The sequence below is a fragment of the Orcinus orca genome, chromosome 7, assembly GCF_937001465.1.
Source record: "Orcinus orca chromosome 7, mOrcOrc1.1, whole genome shotgun sequence".
Lineage (NCBI taxonomy): Eukaryota > Metazoa > Chordata > Mammalia > Artiodactyla > Delphinidae > Orcinus > Orcinus orca.
Window position 1 is genome coordinate 112,941,714 of NC_064565.1, and position 23,085 is coordinate 112,964,798.

Consider the following 23,085-nt stretch of genomic DNA (forward strand, 5'->3'; position numbering starts at 1 on the left):
TATTAAGTAAAATAAATTCATGACAGATAAAATACATTCCTTGCCAAGTATACCTCCATGTACTTGTACTGGGGTTCAGATGTAGAATTCTCAGACTCCTCGGAGCTCCATGCTGAAAGGTGGCTGCATGGAGAGGGTCCACCTCTGGCCTGCCCCTCTTCCCTTCCCAGTTCTTGCTCCCTGTCCCCTCTTTGCTGCCCTCCTGCCTCCTCCCCCGCATTCAGCAAGGGCCCTTGCCCTCTAGGTGAGCATCTTATCCCACATGTCCAAGCTCTGCCCATACCCTTTAGAAACACCCACCCATTAGCCACCTGTCGAGTCTAGGGGTGCCACCTGTGATGTGGTCTGCGTTTGGGAAGATAGACCTGGGGAAGGTGCTTATATATGCCCTGGAGGTGGGCTTGGGGCTGATTACAATCCATTTAGCCTTGAGAGCTCCTTACCTGTTGAGGAGGGGTGTGGTCGGAGGAGGGCCAGAGCAGAGGTCCTCTGAAGTGTTGGCCTGGTTATGTTCCTGTAAGTTAAGTTCATGTGATTTAAATTTGCAAATGATGTGTTGCCACTGTTTAATCTGGCTTGTTAAAGGAAGTTAAGCAAAAGTTATTGATGTTTCAAAAGCTCAAGTTGTTCTCCCACTTGAAATTGTATTCCTGGCATGTCCTATTTAGAAGTTTTTACACAGTTGTGATATTAGGATTAGCTTACTTCTATACCTCTTTTATTCTCTTATCTGGCCACTGATGGAGTAATGAAATTGTCTCAGAGGGAGAAAAAGTGCTAAATGACTCACCTCTACTACAGAAGCTCTGTCAAGACCCAGCTGTAAGTGATTGTAGATACTCCAGTTTTGGACACTGGCACAATCCTGCATTCTAGTTTTGTAGATTTTCTGGTCAGTTTCAGGTTTTAGAAGCATTATGGAGAGCAGTTGAAGGGGGAGATAGTAGAGGCAATGAATTACATGTAGGTAGATCCCACCACTGGTCTAGATTTCTGAGTATACGTAGCTCGTGCCCATGTCAACTGTGAACTTGTATGAACTGGAAGAATGCTCACAGGTAGACTAGAAGGTAGGATATCAGATGCAGGGCCTGACGGTTACCTGTCCCTGCTTTAGCAGGGACAATAAAGATAGGAATTGATAGAAGATGAAACCTCAGCTCTGACAATAAGAAACGGAAAGTTTCCTTAATTGTAAAATGAAGGGGTGGATTAAATATTGTCTAATGTTCTTCATAACTTTAAAATTCTAAAGTTTTTGGAGAAATAAAAATAGACTAGATTTGATGAAATTATTTAGGTTTATTCTTATTGACTCTAAAAACAGTTGAGAACTTATACAGTGTCACTTTCTGTGTTAAAATATCTACATATATCAACAGGCTAGAAACAATGAATTGATCATCAGGTATAAAAAAGTACTTTGTTTTGGGGGAACATGATTTAGGTTTATTATAATTTCTACTGATAGAAAGTTGATATTCATTTTCCTATGACAAACTCAACATACATGGGATGTTACTTCTGTGTGTACCTGATAGTGTTCTCTTGTTCTCAGTAAAAGTAAGAAAGAACCATGTAACTTTTTCACAAAACCAAGATAAATTGATATTATTGAGGTGCCTTTCTATCCCATTTGGGAATAAGATAAAGAGGAAAAATGGACCAGATGTAAAAACCTGGCTTTTTATAAAAAGCACAGTTTCAGTTCTGAATTATATTGGTGCAAGGAGTTCTGTAGCTTTTTTGTGCATCTCATCATGGGAGGCACTCTTTGTACATCTGTGGAATTTATTTCTGGTCCAAAGGGAGCTATTCCATCGGTGGAGGATGTTCTGACCATCATAGTATACTTGGGCTATCCTCCCCACTCCTGCCTCCTATATATTTAGTTAGATTACCCATAGATCCCTTTATATTTCCAACAGGTTGATCATTATCCATTTTTCTTTTTTTTCTATTCTTTCTGATGGATAGAGCAAGTCTTCTGGCATTCAAATGAAGGAATGAACTCCTTGGCCTTAAAAAGTAGTTAAGAGGTTATACTGCTGGAAACTCAGCTGTGCTCCAGACTAGAGCCTCCTTACCTATGCTATGGATTTTCTTCTCCTATAAATACCTATGCTATTTATTTTCTCTTATTTCATGTACACTGCTTTTTTTGTTTACAGTGTATGATGGATGTATATGAAAAGAAATGTATCTTTGAGAAAACAATTACAGTTTGTTAATTTGGAAAAAAAAGTTAGGAGGGATTGACTCAAACTTTTAATATTGAGCTGTCCTCAAGTATCTTTTTTTTTTTAATTGGAGTATAATTGCTTTACAATGGTGTGCTAGTTTCTACTTTATAACAAAGTGAATCAGTTATACATACACATGTTCCCATATCTCTTCCCTCTTGCGTCTCCCTCCCTCCCACCCTCCCTATCCCACCCCTCCAGGTGGTCACAAAGCACTGAGCTGATCTCCCTGTGCTATGCGGCTGCTTCCCACTAGCTATCTACCTTACGTTTGGTAGTGTATATATGTCCATTCCTCTCTCTCACTTTGTCACAGCTTACCCTCCCCCCTCCCCATACCCTCAAGTCCATTCTCTAGTAGGTCTGTGTCTTTATTCCTGTCTTACCCCTAGGTTCTTCATGACATTTTTTTCCCCTTAAATTCCATATATATGTGTTAGCATACGGTATTTGTCTTTCTCCTTCTGACTTACTTCACTCTGTATGACAGACTCTAGGTCTATCCACCTCATTACAAAGAGCTCAATTTCGTTTCTTTTTATGGCTGAGTAATATTCCATTGTATATATGTGCCACATCTTCTTTATCCATTCATCCAATGATGGACACTTAGGTTGTTTCCATCTCTGGGCTATTGTAAATAGAGCTGCAATGAACATTTTGGTACATGACTCTTTTTGAATTTTGGTTTTCTCAGGGTATATGCCCAGTAGTGGGATTGCTGGGTCATATGGTAGTTCTATTTGTAGTTTTTTAAGGAACCTCCATACTGTTCTCCATAGTGGCTGTACCAATTCACATTCCCACCAGCAGTGCAAGAGTGTTCCCTTTTCTCCACACCCTCTCCAGCATTTATTGTTTCTAGATTTTTTGATGATGGCCATTCTGACTGGTGTGAGATGATATCTCATTGTAGTTTTGATTTGCACTTCTCTAATGATTAGTGATGTTGAGCATTCTTTCATGTGTTTGTTGGCATCTGTATATCTTCTTTGGAGAAATGTCTATTTAGGTCTTCTGCCCATTTTTGGATTGGGTTGTTTGCTTTTTTGTTATTGAGCTGAATGAGCTGCTTATAAATTTTAGAGATTAATCCTTTGTCAGTTGCTTCATTTGCAAATATTTTCTCCCATTCTGAGGGTTGTCTTTTGGTCTTGTTTATGGTTTCCTTTGCTGTGCAAAAGCTTTGAAGTTTCATTAGGTCCCATTTGTTTATTTTTGTTTTTATTTCCATTTCTCTAAGAGGTGGGTCAAAAAGGATCTTGCTGTGATTTATGTCAGAGTGTTCTGCCTATGTTTTCCTCTAAGAGTTTGATAGTTTCTGGCCTCAAGTATCTTTAAAATAAGAGATGCTGCAATAGATGCAGGCTTCTGAATGAATCAAGTAAGAGCTGAGTTGTGATTCAGTATATAGATTTGTGTATTGTTCGAGGTTCAGTTCAGCCCTGCTTCTCTTCGTTTCTTGGGATAGAAACATGACAGTACCAGCATCTTACCCTCTTTAACTCTCTAAGCGAAGAGTGGTGTAGCTGCTTCCGAAAGAGGCATCTGATTGCATACGTTTTGACACATGATGATGGGATCGGATGACCTCTAGACAGCTTTATTTTCATTGTAGAGAAGTCGGAGAGATCCCATTACTTTATAAATTGCAGAAGGCAGTTGATGATGTTGTGCCACACTTCAGTTGTTCACTCTTTATTTACTGGTTGCCTCTTCTTATTTCTCTGAGAAGCTTATCATGAGCCGTCTTTGTGACTGGCACGGTAGCTATTCCTTAGAGACTAGGGTGGGTCAGGTTTGGCAAAGTGTGCAGGCCACAGCTGCTAGCCTGTGGCTAAATTGGAAATTGAACAGAAAGACTGTTCTAAAGATCTCTAATGGTTTGTAATTGGAAACTGTAAAAAAAATACTGAGTATATGAAATCCCATTCTGTGAGTGTGGTGGTGAATTTGCAGTGTTAATTTTATCTTTATTTAAAATATCATAGTAATCACCTGCAGTCTGTTGAGCGTAACATCAACTGTCTCTAGTAGAAAAGTTTGAGTGGTGGCTTTCCAAGCCAGTTTGCTGTTACCTCCTTTGAGAAAAATTAACATTTTACTTCTCTCTTATCCTCTGAAAAGAAGCACATAATATAAACTCTTGGAAGGGTGAAAGGATGAGAGTACATGTTTGCATGTTTGTTTGTTTTTTTGCATATATGTATTTTATTTATTTATTTATTTTACAGCAGGTTCTTATTAGTTATCTATTTTATGCATATTAGTGTATATATGTCAATTCCAATCTCCCAATTCATCCCACCACCACCGCCCCCCTCCCCTTCCCCCCTTTCCCCCCTTGGTGTCCATACGTTTGTTCTCTACAGCTGTGTCTCTATTTCTGCCTTGCAAACCGTTCATCTGTACCATTTTTTCTAGATTCCACATATATGTGTTAATGTATGATATTTGTTTTTCTCTTTCTCACTTACTTCATTCTGTATGACAGTCTCTAGGTCCATCCACATCTTTGCATGTTTGTTGGTGAAACATTTTGAAAATGTTTAATTTTTTCATGGAAACTTATTGCTGAAGGCATGCTTTTCTTAGCTACCTTTTCCATTTAATTATTTTTGCAAAGTAATTTGGCTTAAAAAGAAGACTCTGGCAACTAATTAAGTTTGGCAGTTGATACCTGGGGAGTTCACTGGGGCTACACTGCTTCAGGTGGATTGTTTTTAAGTATGTGCTTGAGGGGAATTCCCTGGCATCCCAGTGATTAAGACTCAGGCTTTCACTGCTGTGGACCTGGGTTCAATAGCCAAGACATGAAAACAACCCAGGTGCTGATCAACAGACGATTGGCTTAAGAAGATGTGGTATATATACATTGGAATATTACTCAGCCATACAAAAGAGTGAAATACTGCCATTTGCAGCAACATGGATGGACCCAGAGAATATAATGCTTAGTGAAGACAGAGACAGACAGAAAGAAAAATACTATATGGTATCACTTATATATGGATTCTAAAAAATAATACAAATGAATCTATATATAACAGACTCACAGACATAGAAACAAATTTATGTTTACCAGAGGCTGGAGAGGGACAGTTAAGGAATATGGAATTAACAGATACAAACTACTATACATAAAATAGATAAGCAAACAAGATTTACTGTATAGTACAGAGAATTATATTCAATATCTTGTAATAACCTATAATGGAATATAATCTGAAAAAAAATAACTGAATCACTATGCTGCACACCTGAAACTAACACAGTATTGTAAATCAACTATACTTCAGTTAGAAAACAAACAAACCAACCACATTGCTCTCTCTGCCACTTCTTTGGGGGGAGTGTGACTTTGCTGGTTTTCTCCTAGAGAGCCCAACTCCTGGAGCTGGTTGTTGTTCCTGCCCTTGGTTGGTTTTCTTTGGGGATTATATCAATGTGTTGTTGTTCTTCTGTTTTCTTGCAAATTGTCTACTTTTTACCTTTCCCTTACAAAAATTCAGTCATGTACAAAAGGTACCATCATGCTTTATTTTATTTAAAACAAAAAAGGGTAACTTACTTCTTTCTCATTTCAGTTATGAAAGCATGCAGTCCTCGTTTTCTTCCTTTTTTTTTTTTTTTTTGCGGTAGGCAGGCCTCTCACTGCTGCGGCCTCTCCCGCTGCGGAGCACAGGCTCCGGACGCGCAGGCTCAGCGGCCATGGCTCACGGGCCCAGCCGCTCCACGGCATGTGGGATCCTCCCGGGCCGGGGCACGAACCCGTGTGCCCTGCATCGGCAGGCGGACTCTCAACCACTGCGCCACCAGAGGAGCCCCTCGTTTTCTGCTTTATGTATTTTTGTTTGTTTGGTTTGGCCTGTCTACAGTAGATCTTCTCTTATTTGGTGATTTTTTAGTATTATGTTAACCTGTTCTTCTGTGTTCATCACCATTTCTATTAGTTCCAAAGAGCCTGAGCTTCCTCTAGGTCTGTTTGTGGTTAAATACTAGTGTTCCTGTTAACTCAGTGGACAGATTGTAGAGTCTACAGTTTTCAAACCAAGGAAGTAACTTTTGGTTCCAAGCCTTGGTAAACTGACTACTTTATTTCCTTCTCCAACCTAGGATGGTGATCGAGACATTTTTATTGATGGGGTTGTTGCTCGTAATAGAGCCTTGAATGGGGACCTGGTGGTTGTGAATCTGCTTCCAGAGGAGCAGTGGAAGGTGAGTTAAATTTTCCTTTTATAACTGTAGACTTCTCAGGGCCTTTTGCAGTAGTGCATCAGTGAGACATCATTAACTGAAACAGTCACAGACCCCTAAGGCCCTTGGTTGCCTCAGAAGCAGACCACAGAATTCTTGGGACATAGAAGCATTGGGTGCGCAGACATTTAATGATTCCGGTTCACCTTGTTCCCTCCCCTATGATCTGTCTTCCCTGTCACATGCTTTGCATTGGTTTCTGGTAATTTTTAGGATAGAAAAAAAGCTTGCAGGGGACATTCAAACCTGATACATATTAATATCCCACATTTAATGCTGGGAGAACTAGAAAGACAAAGCCATAGGGATGGTGCAGTCTTCACATATTCCTGCTGCCTCTCCTGGAGAACCCAGGCAACACATATCTAGTTCTGTGATGTCCAGTTTGGTAATTGGACTTCTCGTGGCAGATAAAAATAGACTGTGTATTTTTATAAAACAGAAATTTGGTAGCAGACGAAAATGTTTTTAACATGAGAATATTCTGGGTTTTAGTCTCCATCTGTGTCTGTCAACTGAAAAGGAAGATTTGGTTTTGTTTTGACTATTGTTTTAAATAAGGATCAGGCACTAGAATGATTCATAGCAACAGTTTCTTTGAATTGTCATATAAAACTGGTAACTTGTATATCTGAGTCTGAATTTTTCTTCCTAGTATTCTTTTATTTTTTTGAATTTTATTTTATTTTATTTATACAGCAGTTTCTTATTATCTGTTTTATACATATTAGTGTATATACGTCAATCCCAATCTCCCAATTCATCCCACCACCACTACCTACCCCCACCCCCACCCTCTTTCCCCCTGTGGTATCCATACGTTTGTTCTCTACATCTGTGTCTCTATTTCTGCCTTGCAAACTGGTTCATCTGTACCATTTTTCTAGGTTCCACATATATGCGTTAATATACGATGTTTGTTTTTCTCTTTCTGACTTACTTCACTCTGTATGACAGACTCTAGGTCCATCCACATCTCTACAAAATGACCCAATTTCATTCCTTTTTATGGCTGAGTAATGTTCCATTGTATATATGTACCACATCTTCTTTATCATTTATCTGTCGGTGGGCATTTAGGTTGCTTCCATGAGCTGGCTATTGTAAATAGTGCTGCAGTGAACATTGGGGTGCATGTGTCTTTTTGAATTATGGTTTTCTCTGAGTATTTGCCCAGTAGTGGGATTGCTGGGTCATATGGTAGTTCTATTTGTAGTTTTTTAAGGAACCTCCATACTGTTCTTCATAGGGGCTGTATCAATTTACATTCCCATCAACAGTGCAAGAGGGTTCCCTTTTCTCCACACCCTCTCCAGCATTTGTTGTTTGTAGATTTTCTGATGATGCCCATTCTAACCGGTGTGAGGTGATACCTCATTGTAGTTTTGATTTGCATTTCTCTAATAATTAGTGATGTTGAGCATCTTTTCATGTGCCTCTTGGCCATCTGTATGTCTTCTTTGGAGAAATGTCTATTTAGGTCTTCTGCCCATTTTTTGATTGGGTTGTTTGTTTTTTTAATATTGAGCTGCATGATTCCTAGTATTCTTTTTTTTTTTTCATTTATTTATTTATTTTTGGCTGCGTTGGGTCTTCATTCCTGTGTGCGGGCTTTCTCTAGTTGTGGTGCGTGAGGTTTATTCTTCGTTGCTGTGCGCAGGCTTCTCATTGCGGTGGCTTCTCTTGTTGCCGAGCACGGGCTCTAGGCGCGTGGGCTTCAGTAGTTGTGGCTTGTGGACCCCAGAATGCAGGCTTAGTAGTTGAGGCATATGGGCCCAGCTGCTCTGTGCCATGTGGGATCCTCCCAGACCAGGGCTGGAACCTGCGTCCCCCGCACCGGCAGGCAGACTCCCAAGCACTGTGCCACCAGGGAAGTCCCCCTAGTATTCTTTATATCATATCTTTTATTTTATTTGGCTCAATTTATTGCTACTCAAGAATTTGGTATCCTCTTCAGTGAGAGGTATTACAGCAGAGTGATTAATAGAGTGGACTTTTAGGCTAGGCTACTTGGGTTTGAAGCTCATCTTTGCCAGTCATCTGTATAACCTTGGGTGAATTATACACCCTCTCTGTGCTTCAAATACCTCATCTGTAGAATGAGAATAATCATAGTACCTACTTCATAGGTTTGTCATAGGATTAAATGAGAATATATGGAGAAATCTTAGAATAGTGCCTGACCCATGGTAGCAGCTCAAGTTTTTATTATTAATTTTTTCCAGAAATGTGGGAAGTACTACCTTATCTCAGAGCTTTGTTGAGGCAGAAACTAAATTCTGCTTTTTATCTGATAGGGCTATAGTAATTGAGTAAGACCTATGTGTCAGGAATTTGTAGGGTGCACGGAAATTATTAATGCTCAAGATGGACATAGTTGTTTCCCTCATGGAGCTTTTAGTCTGGTAGGGAGTGCAGGTAGGAAGAGACAGATGCTACTCACACTTACACAAATTTAAGGAAAATTTTGATTAATGCTGTGAAGTTAAGTGCAGAGTGTTTTACAAGAGTGAATTATCCTAGTCCAGATCTACCTCTTCACCTCCCCCCAACTCCCATCCCTAGTTGCTGACAATTGTGGATAGTCTCCTTACTTGAGTCTTGAAAACACAGCTAAGGGTTGGCTCCAGGTCCTAGGAACATAGGTTGATTTAGGTCATTTCCTCTTTTCCTGAAAGCATCATCTAGCAGTGTTGACTGGGTTTAAGATGACAGGAAGAATGCATTAGGGTCTGGTCAAACCAAAGGAAGTATTCCTAGAGGTCATAGAGAGAGTAAATAGGCAGCATTATAGTAAAGATAAGCCAAGGAACAGAAAAGATGATGGATCCCTTCCACTTAAGGGATGAGAATGGATAGACTAGAAAGAAATAGAAGAGTGTTTAGCAAGACAGATGGATCTAGAGCTGACCAGAGCAGGTATGAGGTATTGACTGGTTAAAGAGTTAATGGAATGGCTGTGTTAAGTGTTAATTTCTTTTTTTTTTTTTTTTTGCGGTACGCGGGCCTCTCACTGTCGTGGCCTTGCCCGTTGCGGAGCACAGGCTCCGGACGCGCAGGCTCAGCAGCCATGGCTCACGGGCCCAGCTGCTCCACGGCATGTGGGATCTTCCCGGACCAGGGCACGAACCTGCATCCCCTGCATCGGCAGGTGGACTCCCAACCGCTGTGCCACCAGGGAAGCCCTTAATTTCTTTTTAAACATTTTAATAGAGATCTTGAAAGTATATGGAGACCTAGATGGTTTCACTTACTGATGAATTCCACTAAACATTTAAGGAAGAAATAGTCCTGATTTTACAAAAACGCTTACAGGAAAAACGAGAGAAGGATTCCTTTTCCAACTCATTCTATGAGGCCAGCATTGCCCTAATACCAAAACCAGGAATGGACATTTTAAGAAAAGAAAGCTACAGACCAGTACTCCTCACAAACATGGGTGAAAAAGTCCTCAACAAAATATTAACAAATAAAATCCAGCAATGTATTAAAAGGCTAATACAACATGAGCAAGTGGGGTTTATCTCAGGAGTGCAAGGCTGGTTTAATATCTTAAAAGCAATTTGGTGTAATTCACCATATTAACAGGCTAAAGTTAACCCCATATTTAAATCAAATGCCATCATTTTGATAGATGCAGAAAATATATTTGACAAAAGTCCACAACCATTCATGATAAAAACTCATAGTAGACTAGCAATAGAAGAGGACTTCTTCAGTCTGATGAAGAATATTTAGGAGATACTTATAACTAACATTATTCTTAGTGGTGAAAGAGTGAATGTTTTTTTCTACAATTGGGAATGAGGTAAGACTGTCCCTTCTCATTCCTTTTATTCAACATCATACAGGAGATTCTAGTCAGTATGATAAAGCAATAGAAAAAAACATTTAGATCGGAAAGGATGAAGGAAAACCTTCTTTATTCTCAGACTGTGTGATCTTCTATATATAAAAACCTAAGGAATTTACAAGAAAAGCTACTAGAACTAATAAGTGAGCTTAGCAAGGCTGAAGGACAGAGGCTGATATACAAAAACCCATTGTATTTCTATAGAGTAGCAATGAAAAATTAGAAGTTGAAAACTTTCTTAAAGTACCATTTTTAATAGGATGAAAAATATGAAATACTTAGGGTTAAGTGTGACCAAAGGTGTGTAAGACTATAAAACATTATTGAGAGAAATTAAATAAGGCCTCAGTAAATGGTGAGAAATACTGTGTTCATGAATTAAAAGACTCAGTATTGTTAAACTGCCAATTCTATTCAAATTGATCTGTAGATTAAGCATAATTCTAAACAAAATCCTAGCCCTTAAGAAAGGAGGAGGAGGATGTTTAGTGAAATATGTTCTCAGGATTAAGCATAGGAAACCCAGACCAAAGAGGCTAGAGTCAGGAACTTTGGATGAAATCCTTTTAGCTGTAATTTGTAATGTTCCACCTATATTGTTTCTGCATTCCCCCAAGTGTAAAAACAACTTTCCAGTTAGCAGTACACTTCTTTTTTTTTTAAGATTTTTTTGATGTGGACCAGTTTTAAAGTCTTTATTGAATTTGTTACAATATTGCTTCTGTATTATGTTTTGGTTTTTTGGCCATGAGGAATGTGGGATCTTAGCTCCCCAACCAGGGCTCGAACCTGCACCCCCTGCATTGGAAGGCAAAGTCTTAACTACTGGGCTGCCAGCGAAGTCCCGAGCAGTACACTTCTTAAGATGCAAAGAGTCCCTGTTTATCCTCTTTGTTGTCCAGTCTGAATCTCTTTAATAGTCAGTCTTGTGGAGAGAAATATTGCAGAGGCTAGAGTGGACCATGGCATCTTTCAAGTCAAAAGAAAAGTAGGCTAAGTCCCTAAATCTTGGGTGCTGGGTATTGGCTGGGACCTCAGAAATGGTGCTAGAGCTTAATTGTAGAAAAGCCTCTGGTGGTTTTCTCACCAATGCCTAAGACTCCTGAATCAGCACAGAAAAAGGAACTTTGGAGCCCACTTGGTTTTGGAGACTTCCATCAGAGCTACTGGCAGGTGGGCCAGGCACCTCATCAAGAATCATAGCAGTCACTGTCCTGTACGGGAATGGTCAGTGCTGGGGTTTCTAGGCAGATGGGTAGAGGGAAATAGAGGGACTCAGAAGACCAGTATTAGTATTAGTATTGAGGAGTCTGGAGAGGAGGTGATATTCATGAAGGAGGTGTGCAGAACAAAGCTGAGAGTAGCTGTTTTTTGTCAGAGAAAGATGGATGTGAAGATACCTCATTAGAATTGAGGCCAATCCTATAGGCCAGTGCTTGTCTCTAACTTGCAAATGATTCGCCTGGGGACTTTGTTGAAATGCAAAGTATAATTTAGTAGATCTGAGGTGGTGCCCCAAATCGTGCATTTCTAACAAGTCCCTAGTCAACATTGGTGCTACGAGTTCTGGAACCATCCTTTGAATAACAAGGCTATAATATGTGAGTCAGGAGAAAAGAAGAAAGAAGCAGCTAGGGAACTTGGGGATGAACTCTCTGGGCCCAGGATCTGAGACTTGGTTGGTGGGAAGATAGTTGAGGAAGAAATGTGAACCTTAACACTTGTGGCTGGGCAATGATGTCCCCCTGAGAGACTGGATCCTGAGCCTCTTATTATTAATGACATCCTTTTGAGCAAGGATTGGAATGGATATAGAGAAAGGCCTAGACTGTCAAGGAGAACCCTTGTGTTGCTGGTAGAAGTAGAGTCGGGGTGATGACAGAGGGGCTGCCTTGGTATGTATATAGGCCCTCTTCGGCTTTCAGAAGATTTGAAATGTAGAGAGTGGCTCAAGGTTCCATACTTGTTCCGTTTCTGTGGAGTTCCTAAAGGTGTTCACAGTGGCTGCCTGACAACTGCTTTTTATATTAAAATCAGCCCCATTAAGTATGTCTCTTAGGCCTCATTGGAATAAGTATTTCACAGCTTCCCATTCTGAAGAGGGGAGCTCTGTCGGCTATAGCCCACCTGTGACAGTTGTTGGTGACAGGGTCAAACTAGGGAGAAGAGAATATTCAGACTGTCATCAAGAATCCCTGACATGTAGAATATAAACATCTCAAAGCATACTGGCCAATTGTATTACAGGTTTGTTAGTACAAAAGCATATTGTTATCAAAGGAATCTGTTGTCAATGGTGTGAGCAAATGCGAATTAATTGGATTATTCATCTTTGCTTCTCTATTCTTGTTGCGCTCACCCCTCTTGGGTATGTAAACAACAGTTCTTTTAGCTATAGTAGTAAATAGTCAATTTATTTCACAGCATGTTTTTTGGCAAAATAGATAGCTGTAGAAGTATCAAGCTGTGAGGCAATAATAAAAAATAATTTGCTCTTATATAACAATTATAATTTCAGAATTCCTCCATGCTTTTAGTATTTATATGTAATTTTTATTACAGTCATTTAATGAAGGATTCTTGAGACAAATGATAGTTTCTTTACTTTGTCAATTTGGAAATTAAGCGACTTGTTTGAGAACTTGGAGTTTTGGGAAACGGAGTAGAATCCATATGTCTTGACTTAGCTTAATGTTCTTTCCTTTCCTTATGTTTGTTTTTTTTGCTCTTTTTTTTTTTTCTGTGAGGGTGTATGTATGTATTTTTATAGCCTGAGGGTTTGTGGCTTTCCTCAGGTTTTCAGAGTGGATGGATGTGTCCCCAAATGATTAGAAGCCATTGATCTTGATGATTCTGCCTGGAACAGTTCAGGGTACCTGGTAGCTTTTCATCCTCCACCTCTCCTGCCCTGTGCTAGATGCTGGAGGTACAAACTCAAATAGGTCACATGCTTTGCTCTTAAGGTGCTTGTAGGCTGGTTGGAAGAGGGATGGGAACAGTTGTATGGTTTGTACGATGGAGAAATACATGTTGTTATGCGAGCACTAAACTGAGAGAATTTGGGAAGGTTTCATAGAAGGGGTTCCATTTGAACTATGGTTTGGAAGATGGGAATGGAGAAGGAGAGAGGTTTGGTTTTGTTTTAGGATGAGAATGATTTGTTTAGGGCTGAGAATTATTTGGCAGGAGAGGGTGGTGAAAATTTCCACTTTCAGAGAGGAACATATGAAGTAAGGGTCTGTCTTTCTGCCATGCAGTTGGCTGAGTGCTGCAGCCCCTCAACCAGCTCTCTTAGACACTGGCATAAGCAGGGAATTGCTAATTGTTACCAAGATCCCCCCCTCTAGGAAGACTAACATCCTTGACCCCCTTTTACTGAAGCTCACAGTATCCTGCTCTTTGTAAACTCATCTAATTGTCATGTATTTGATCTTAGCCCCACTGCTTCCATTTTCTTTTCTTTTTCCCACCAAGTTCATCTTCCATAATCATCAACAACCTTGTCCTTTATCTTTTTTTAAACTATAATAAATTCATCCTATTATTTTTCTTCTCTTAAAAATCAAATACTGTAGTACATTGCAATAAGTGTGTGTGGACTCTGTGGATGCTGCTGCTGATTGCTGACTTTTTAGTGCTAACTGTGTACCAGGAACTGTATTTAGTGCCTCACACCATTCTTTAGTCTGCTTTTGTCTCTATCCCAGTTTCGTGAATGGGAAACCTGAGGTTTAGCTTAAGCATCCTACTTATTTAGGGAACAAATAAATATAACTAGGGAGTGACAGTGTTGGGATTCAAATTCACATCTCTTCATGTCATGACCTCATTGCTATTTGTTATTCCAGAGGTGCAAAGGAGAGAGTTATTTGATCTGTAGATAGATATTGTCAGGTATCATAAAAATCAACATAAATCCAGAAAATAATAATACATGATTTAGCATTAGGCAGTATCCTGAGTTGCCATCATGGGTAAAGAAGATGACTTTATCAATTGAAATGACCAAAGGCCCAGTATTTTTTTTTTTTTTTTTTAAGCAGCATATAGTATCTTTTTATTATGAGTTTTACTGGTCTTGATCTAGTATTTCAGTTAATTTTTAAAAAATTAAAAAAATCTTTTACTTAGTAGCTTTATATATATCTATATATATTTTTAATTTTTAAAAGAATTTTAAAATCTTTTACTTAGTAGCTCCCAGTATTATTCTTAGAAGACAAACAATTTAGAAACAATTAATTAGAATTCCAGTGAACTGAGTGGTTGTATCCTAAGGCTAGAGAGATATGAAAGCTACCCCAGGGCATTAGGGAGGCAAGTATTGGGAATGTGTCTTACCAGACATCTGCCCTACATAATAGATAGAAACCGAGAGAGCTAACCCAATTATAAAGTGAAACCATGAGCTACAGCCCGCTGGACAAGACATAGAATCAAAGAGGTTATAGACTCAGATGCCATTCTGGCTTGTTGGCAGCAGATCTCAAATTCATGGGACATGTGACACAGGTATTCAGAAGGCAGGTAGGCATTTGTCATATAGAGGGTGCCTTCTTCTGGGACTTTGGGACAGGGTTCTAATTCCAGAGATGTGAGACCATCTTATTACAAACAGACTGTTGGAGGCAGCCACTAGGCTGGGAGTCAAGGATAGGATTTAATCCCTGAGCTAGGAGAATTGGCTAGAGTGGTACTGGGAGCAAGAACCAAAGCAGAAGACCAACCTTGAAAGCCAGAACTCTGGGCCTTCTTTGGCTGTACCAAAGGAGATTTGGGAACCCAGAATTCAGCTCTGGTATCTTGGATCTGGGGGTTGGGTTAAAGCTAAGCCTCCCGATAAGAGGAGCCAAAGCTGTTTAAATATTAACTTCTTTGCTTGATTGGAAACTAGGGTGAGCAGCTTAGTTGATGCAGCCATAGTGAGTGGCCCAGAGAAAATCAGAGTACAGGAAGCTGATAAGAGCGTATTAAAATTAAAATCAGGTGAGACTGTGAAACAGAAGCTGACTAGCTGAAGAGTCAGGAGTGGATTTCAAGTGAAATTTCTTCTCATTGGAACTTAGCTTCTATATTCTTCTGTCTGAATATTTAAAATATAGTAAGACAGACTGGAATATATTTGATATATGGATACCCAATGGAAAATTATAATGTTATTCATTTATCACCCAGGTATTTGTTGAATACCTGCATTGTACTTGGGAATAAATCAACCAAGCACTTTGTTAGCTAAGTCTAAATTTCTCTTGGGACAGGATTATTTTACTTAATTTACAACAGAGTAAAGTTTATACATGAATTAAGAAGGATGGAAAAGCAAGGGCAATTATTCTATGTTTTCTAACATGTCTATTGTACAGTTCCTAAGAAAACTTATTTTTATGCAGAATGCTAATACTTCAGCAAGGGAATAATAGAAGTATGGATGGACATTTTGGAAGAGATTAGCACAGAAAGAACTTGAGTTTAAAAGAATAAAGGAAGTGCTGATAGGAGTAACTACTCTTGTTCTAAATTAAACAAACAAAAATCAAAGTGCACATTTAATCCCTAACTTTCAATGGCTATTCCAAACCTTCTTATGGTCACATGAAATTGGTCTAGTACAGTAAATTGTTTCCTTTGACAACTAACTTTTCCTTCAAATGATTGTTTTAAAGTTTTGTCTTCCAAGTTCTTCTTTAAATATGCACCCATCATACTAGATTATATTTAATCCAATCTCTTATATAACCACTATCATTTTGGATTGCTCTCAATTCCAGTGGAATTTGGATTTCTTAGAACTGTTTGGTTTCTTGGCCTGCATGGCAGGCCCAAAAAAGACTTGGAAGGTACTTAATCTTGGAGGGCAAGGTCTTTGGAGCCTCCACCCATAACAGTATGGTAGGTAAGGTATATCTACTACCATGATCAGATTTTCCCAAAATTGTTATATACACAAACCTATTTTTAACAATCATCTTTTCTTCTTCTTTATTGCCAGCTCTAGGATCAAATACATCAGGTTCTTGCCTGCTTTAAACATGCCTTCAGATCTCTGTAATTCAAATTGAAATGTCTGAAATAAGGAATGTATCATTTAAGGATAGAGTAGCTTATTTGTGCTGGGAAACTCCCAATTAATATTTCAGGATTATTTGCTAGAAAACTAATTCATTCCTCCTTAACTCCATGGAGATGGTTTGGTGAAATTCACATTCATTGTAAGGAATGAGTTAATATAGGTAAAGTACTTAAAGCAATACTGGCATATTATAAATGCTCAAGAAATGTCAGATATTACCACTATTCTTCTTTGAAATGAGGACTGAGAGTTACAGTTAGGCCAAGATCATAATAATGACTCAAGTTTACTATTCCCAGCTCTTGAATTTACCCCTGATAACATTTGCTCATAGCAGACATAAAATGTTCATATAAAATGTTGACATAAAATGTTGATGTCTCAGTATGCATTCCTTTGAGGAAATTGCTGGACAGTTGTATGGTAGGCAAGATTATACTGTGGAATGATGTGGTTTATTTCTTACTCATGCCCTTTGCCCATCAAGCTCATCTAGGGTTTTGTTTTCAATGATCATCACTCCAGAGCCCAGGCTGAATGGAACAGCTGCCATCAGGAGTACTCCCCTTTTCTGTGGCAGAAGGAAACAGAGCCCTGGAGGGGCCACATTTAAAATGCCTTTGTCCCAAAGCGACTTCATCAGTTCTGTTCACAACTCATTGGCCAGAATGAGTCACCTGGCCCTACTCAACCACAAGAGGGCCAAGAAGTACAGTTCTACAAATTGTCTGCAAGTAGGGATAGCAGGAAATATCTGGTGAACTGCACGGATGACTATCACACTGGATTAATTAGATTCATTGTACTTTGCATTCCTGACCAGCCATCTGAAAAGTGTATGCCACTGGTCATTAGGGAGATCAGGCAAAAATTTCTATATCATTTACTATAAATACATCACCACTAATGAAAAAAGAATTCAGAAATACCTGAAAATGATCTAGATGGTCTTTAAGATCACCCTTAGTTATGTAACTCTTGCTTTAAAGTACAGTGTGTAATATAAAGTAAATTTGTTGATCTTCAAATTAAGCTAATGGTGTAATTTTTGTAAGTAAAAGGCAAGGAAGTTTTAAGGAAGTGTACTGGTATTTATTTGGTAATATTTATAAACCATAAAGAGTTTATCATTAGCAGTAGTATTTTGATATTGTTGCTTGCTACTGCTATTGTTAAAATTTTCATTTTTTATTAAAAATTTTTCAATAGTTATATATTATCCTATGTTTTATAGAAACTAGTCATGATTTAGGGCATATACATAATTGTCTTATGAATTTAGGCAACTAGGGAGAGGAAAATGGTAGATTTGGAAAACTATAGATATTTTAGTATTTTGGAGCTTGAAATGCAAGATAGGGATATAAAGTGGCAGGAGATGAGGCCGGGCTGGTAAATGGCAGGTCGGGAGGTTCATATCGTGAAATGTCTACATACTGTGTAAAGGAGTTCTGCCGTTATCATGTAGGTATGGGGGAGCCTTTGAAGAATTTTGAGGAGGGGTGATGTAGTCAGATTTGCATAGTAGAATATCATTTTGGTGGTAGGGTAGAGAATTTAAAGGAAAGGGGTAGGGACTTCCCTGGTGGCGCAGTGGTTAAGAATCTGCCTGCCAACGCAGGGGTCGCAGGTTGGAGCCCTGGTCCGGGAAGATCCCACATGCCGTGGAGCAACTAAACCTGTGCGCCACAACTACTGAGCCTGCACTCTAGAGCCCGTGAGCCACAACTACTGAGCCTCAGCACCACAGCTACTGAAGCCTGTGTGTCTAGAGCCCGTGCTCTGCAACAAGAGAAGCCACCACCACAAGAAGCCCGCGCACTGCAACGAAGAGTAGCCCCTGCTCGCCGCAACTAGAGAAAGCCCGCACAACAACGAAGACCCAATGCAGCCCCCCAAAAAATAAATAAATTAATTAAAAAACATAAAGGAAAGGGGTAAAATTGGTGGGAGATTGATAAGAAAGTTACTTAAGAGAGTCTCAGTGAGTGATGATAAGAGTCACAGTGGCCATGTGGATTGTAAGGAGATGAATTTAAAGACTATTTAATAAGATAGAACATGGTGATTGGATGTAGTAGGCAAGGGAGAAGGAAGAAGGCAGGATGACTCCTACATTTCTCAGGTAATTGAGGGGTTGATGGCACCATTTGTTAAGTTAGGAAGGGGAGCAGGGACATATGATGAGTTTGTTTGGACACAATGAGTTTGTGAGGCCTGAAGACATATAGGTATATAGAGCTGGGAGGCAGCTGGATATTAGCATTTGGAGTTCAGGAGTGAGATCTTGGCCAGAGGTAGAGATTTTGGTAACCTCAGTGGCACTTGAATAAACTGTCTGGGGATGATTTATGGAGAGATATGGCCACTGAGGATGGAGTCTGAGGAACACCAACACTTAATGGGCATGGAGAGGAAGAGGATCCAGTAAAGGAGACTGAGAAGTGGTGGCCAGAGAGGAAGGAGGAAAACCAGGAGAGAATGTTAGGCTGGGAACCAAGACAAGGGAGCATTTGAATGAGGAGGAAGTAGTCAGCAGTGCCATGTTGTTGACAGACCCAGTGAGGAATTTTGCTGAGAAGTTAGATTTGGCTAACATGGAGCCATCTGTGACACTGATCGGAGCAGTTTTAGTAGGAAAGAAAAGGAACGGCAGAAACCAAATCCCAGTGAGTGAAGCGGGGCATGAAGGAGGCCGTGAAAGGGTAGTGATAAGACACAAAGATGATGGTGATGGTTGTTTGGGTATGAGAAAAACTTGACTTAAATGTAGTATCTTTTTTTTTTAAAAAAAAAAATCAATTTATTTATTTATTTTTGGTTGTGTTGGGTCTTCTTTGCTGCATGCAGGCTTTCTCTAGTTGCAGCGAGTGGGGGCTACTCTTCGTTGCGGTGCGTGGGCTTCTCATTGCGGTGGCTTCTCTTGTTGCGGAGCGCGGGCTCTAGGCACGCTGGCTTCAGTAGTTGTGGCACGTGGACTCAGTAGTTTTGGCTTGCAGGCTCTAGAGCGCAGGCTCTGTAGTTGTGGCACACAGGCTTAGTTGCTCCGCGGCATGTGAGATCTTCCCAGACCAGGGCTCAAACCCATGTCCTCTGCATTGGCAGGCGGATTCTTAACCACTGCGCCACCAGGGAAGTCCCTAAATGTAGTATCTTAAGTCAGATTTCCTAGAGGCCGAGCTTGAGATGGAGAGTCTTGCCCATCTCAAAAAGTAGTCTATTTTTATGAAAGATTTCTGAAATACACCAAGTTACTTAAAATTTAATTAGTAAAATCATGACATAGATTAAAAGTTCAAATTTGAGAACAACGTATGGAGAACTGGATTTAATGCTAAAAGAAGTTGGGCCTGGCTGGTAAGAGAATGAATAGATAATGCAGAGCACAGAACCGAGGGTAGAACAGGGACGTGCTCTAGAGAAAGCCACATCAGGTTTTAGAAGCAAATGCACTGGGGACAGTTGGCCAGGAGAAGAGAGATGTCCCTATGGCAGTTTTGGGGAACATAGGCACCTTCCAGGGCAGCAGTTGGCAAACTTTCTGTAAAAGACAAGATAGTAAATGTTTGAGGCGTTGTGGGCCACATGGTTCTGTCACGACTTCTCAACTCTGCCAGTGCAGCACAAAAGCAGCTCTGTTCCAGAAAAACTTCATCTTCAGAAGCAACTGGATTTGGCCTGTGGGTGGTAGTTTGCCGACCCCTCTTCTAGAGGCATGATTAGACCTCATGAAGGACTTTGCTCCTGCCCGACCAACCAAGCAACTGTAGAAGCCTTGACACAGACCCCTGCTTCTCCTCCTTAAACAGCAGGACAGCTATGCTGGCAAAAGTTTTCCTGTTTTGACTCCATCTCAGTATTTCAGGCTTTTAGTTCTTGAGTCTTTTGATTTTGAATCAGACAATGTTAGAGTCTCTATCTTTGTGGGTTCTTGAAAATTAGTTTGCATGGATTCTGTGTTTTGTTTTCCTTTAGAGTGTTCTCTTTAATAATATGTGTGAACGTTAAGCTTGCAGCCTATTAAGAATTCTGTATGTATTTACCATAGTTTTAGATCATTTTTGATCAGGTTAGAAATAGATTTTGCAGATTAAGTTCTAAGTAGTATTTTTTGGAAGCAGGGGAAATTGAATGGGAAGCACACGGCCACCTTAACTTTGTTTCCTTACTACTGCTTATTCTAGCTCCATTCAGTTTCTCATCCAGTGTCCCTGGGCTCTGCCCTTATGCTTCAGGCCTTTTTGCCATTTACTTGAGCAGTAGGTAGTATGTATCAGTGCTTGAAGTGATCAGAGAGAAGACAAGTAGTTTTCCACTAAGTCCTTTTTAAGTGCCAAACCAGGCCCATTTGTGTCGCTGTAAAAATTGTCATTGGTACAGGATGTAGTAGAGGAGGACAGTAGTAGGTCAGGTAAAGGTCAGTGTTTGAGGCAAGTGACAAAGATCAGTTGAAAGGGATGAGTATAAGGCTACAAATGAGAAGTGTGTTCATGGTCAGGAACCAAGGAGATTTCTAGCAGGTTGGGACATAGAACAAATGATGGAGATAAATGGTTTAGAATATAGGCTGTCAGCAGGGTCAGGGAGGGCTAGTCCGCTCATGCAACTCCTCTGTCAAACCTTCGCTGAGTGCTTACTATGAGTCAGGCATCATGTCGTACCTTAGGAATGTGGTGTAGAATGAAGTAGGCGGGATCCGGTTCTGCATCTAAACCACAGAACATAGAAAACGACTTGAATAACTGTTCTCTCAATTCTCCCAAAGATGGTACTTAAATAGTGCCATTCTAGGTTCAAAGTAGAGAAGTTAATTCATTATGTATAATGGATGCCTTAGTGTATAAGGGCTTACTTTTCTTGCGGAGCCTGGATTGAGAAAGTCAGTCTAGTAGAGCCACATGAATTGGTGAGAGCAGTGGTAGAGGAAGTCCTGGAGTGCTGTGGGAGTGGAGTGCACGATAGGGATGTCCTGCTAGGCTGCATAGGATCTAGGAATGCTTTCTGGAAGAAATGAAGTCTGAATGGAAAGTAAGTTTTAACTATATGAAGAATAGGGAATAGAGACTTGATGGAAAGGAGAGCCTAGCCTGCTCTAAATCCTAAAAGTTGTTTATTAGCTGGAGTGGAGGCTGAGAGGAGAAAAGTAGTGGCTGGAGATAAGTCCTTGTCAGCCTTATTGGGGGCTCCTTCTCACTGGGTACTGGCAAAGGCCAGTTGTAGACTCGAAGACCCAGCTCTTGCTGCGTGAATGTCAAGATGAGCTGGATACTTTTGCAATTCTTGGTACATGGTTATTTCTTTTCCTGGAACCACTGGTGGAATGAGGTTTGTTATACACTATGATGGAGTGTCCTCAGCCTGTAAACATCCTAGTCTCAGATACTTTGGGATGAGATCTTGTTGTCTTTTGACAGTAAAGAGGTTGAGCCTTGGCAGCCTTTGGGGCCTTTGGGGCCTTCTGTCTGTCCTCTTCAGTACATTCTTAGTGTTGGGTGTGGTATTCCTTTTGGGGTACTCTGGATCTTTGCAACTCAGAGTGTGGTCTGTGTACCAGCAACATTACAGAATCTCGGGCTCTACCCCAGGACCCACTGAATGAGAATCTGCATTTTAACAAGATTCCCAAGTGATTTGTATGAACATTTAATTTTGAGAAGCACTGTTGTGGATGATTAAAGAATTAACTCTTCTGTTCTTTTAAAATAAAAGTTACATTGGCACTATGGAGAAAGGAGGAAGATACATATGACACTATTACAGGTAATCTTGGAGGAGAGTCATGAGTGCAGTGTCACTTGTTGGGGCTTCAGAGGTTTGAAGTAATGATTTCCTTGTTTTAGCAGAATTAGACTCTGCACTTCCCCTTATACCCCCTGCTGCTTCCCCAGTTAGCTCTAGCAAATGGAGGATGGAGAGATTATTCTTATAGTTGTAGTTAGAAAAAGTCTACTAATTAGTTTATTGAAAAAAGATTTCGGGACTTCCCTGGTGGCACAGTGGTTAAGAATCTGCCTGCCAATGCAGGGGACATGGGTTTGATCCCTGGTCTGGGAAGATCCTACATGCTGCGGAGCAACTAAGCCTGTGTGCCATAACTACTGAGCCTGCTCTCTAGAGCCCACGAGCCACAACTACTGAAGCCCGTGTGCCTAGAGCCCGTGCTCCGCAACAAGAGAAGCCACCGCATGAGAAGCCCACACACCGCAACAAAGAGTAGTCCCCTCTCGCTGCAACTAAAGTGCATGCGCATCAACGAAGACCCAACGCAACCGAAAAAAGAAAGAAAAAAAAAAGATTTCAATTTATATCTTGAGTTGTTTTTATGCCAGTAAGTTTTCTGTAACCTTCTTTCTCCCACATTTTTAGGAAATCATTTTTATATTAAGTTCAGACAATCATGTCATTCCTTGTTAGCCTCCAGTTTCATTCATTTTTTTTCCCTGAAGAATTACCTCTTACACTGTGTTTAATACATGTTTTTATGATGCAGGCTTTTTTTTTTCCTAAATCACTAATTGAGACCTGATTCTAGGAGTTTGCAGCATGTTATAAAAGTCTTTTTGAAAAGTAAGCTTACAGAATATTGAAAAAACATTTTAATGTACAGAATTTTGTATCTTGAAACACTCCAAAGTATGAAACAGCTTTTAATAACTTAAGCA

General features: G+C 40.0%; 1 protein-coding gene across 11 annotated transcripts in view; it reads left to right on the forward strand.

Annotated features, from left to right (window-relative positions):
- Positions 1 to 23,085, forward strand: part of DIS3L2 (DIS3 like 3'-5' exoribonuclease 2) — a 378,320-nt gene that overhangs the window by 67,323 nt on the left and 287,912 nt on the right. For all 11 annotated transcript variants that reach the window (XR_004482498.2, XR_004482501.2, XM_004262593.4 and 8 more), the window contains exon 5: positions 6,360 to 6,461. Coding sequence is in view for 9 of the 11 variants with exons in the window: in XM_004262593.4 (XP_004262641.1) it covers positions 6,360 to 6,461 (102 nt within the window). In the remaining 2 variants the exon portion in view is untranslated. The remainder of the gene's footprint in view (positions 1 to 6,359; positions 6,462 to 23,085) is intronic.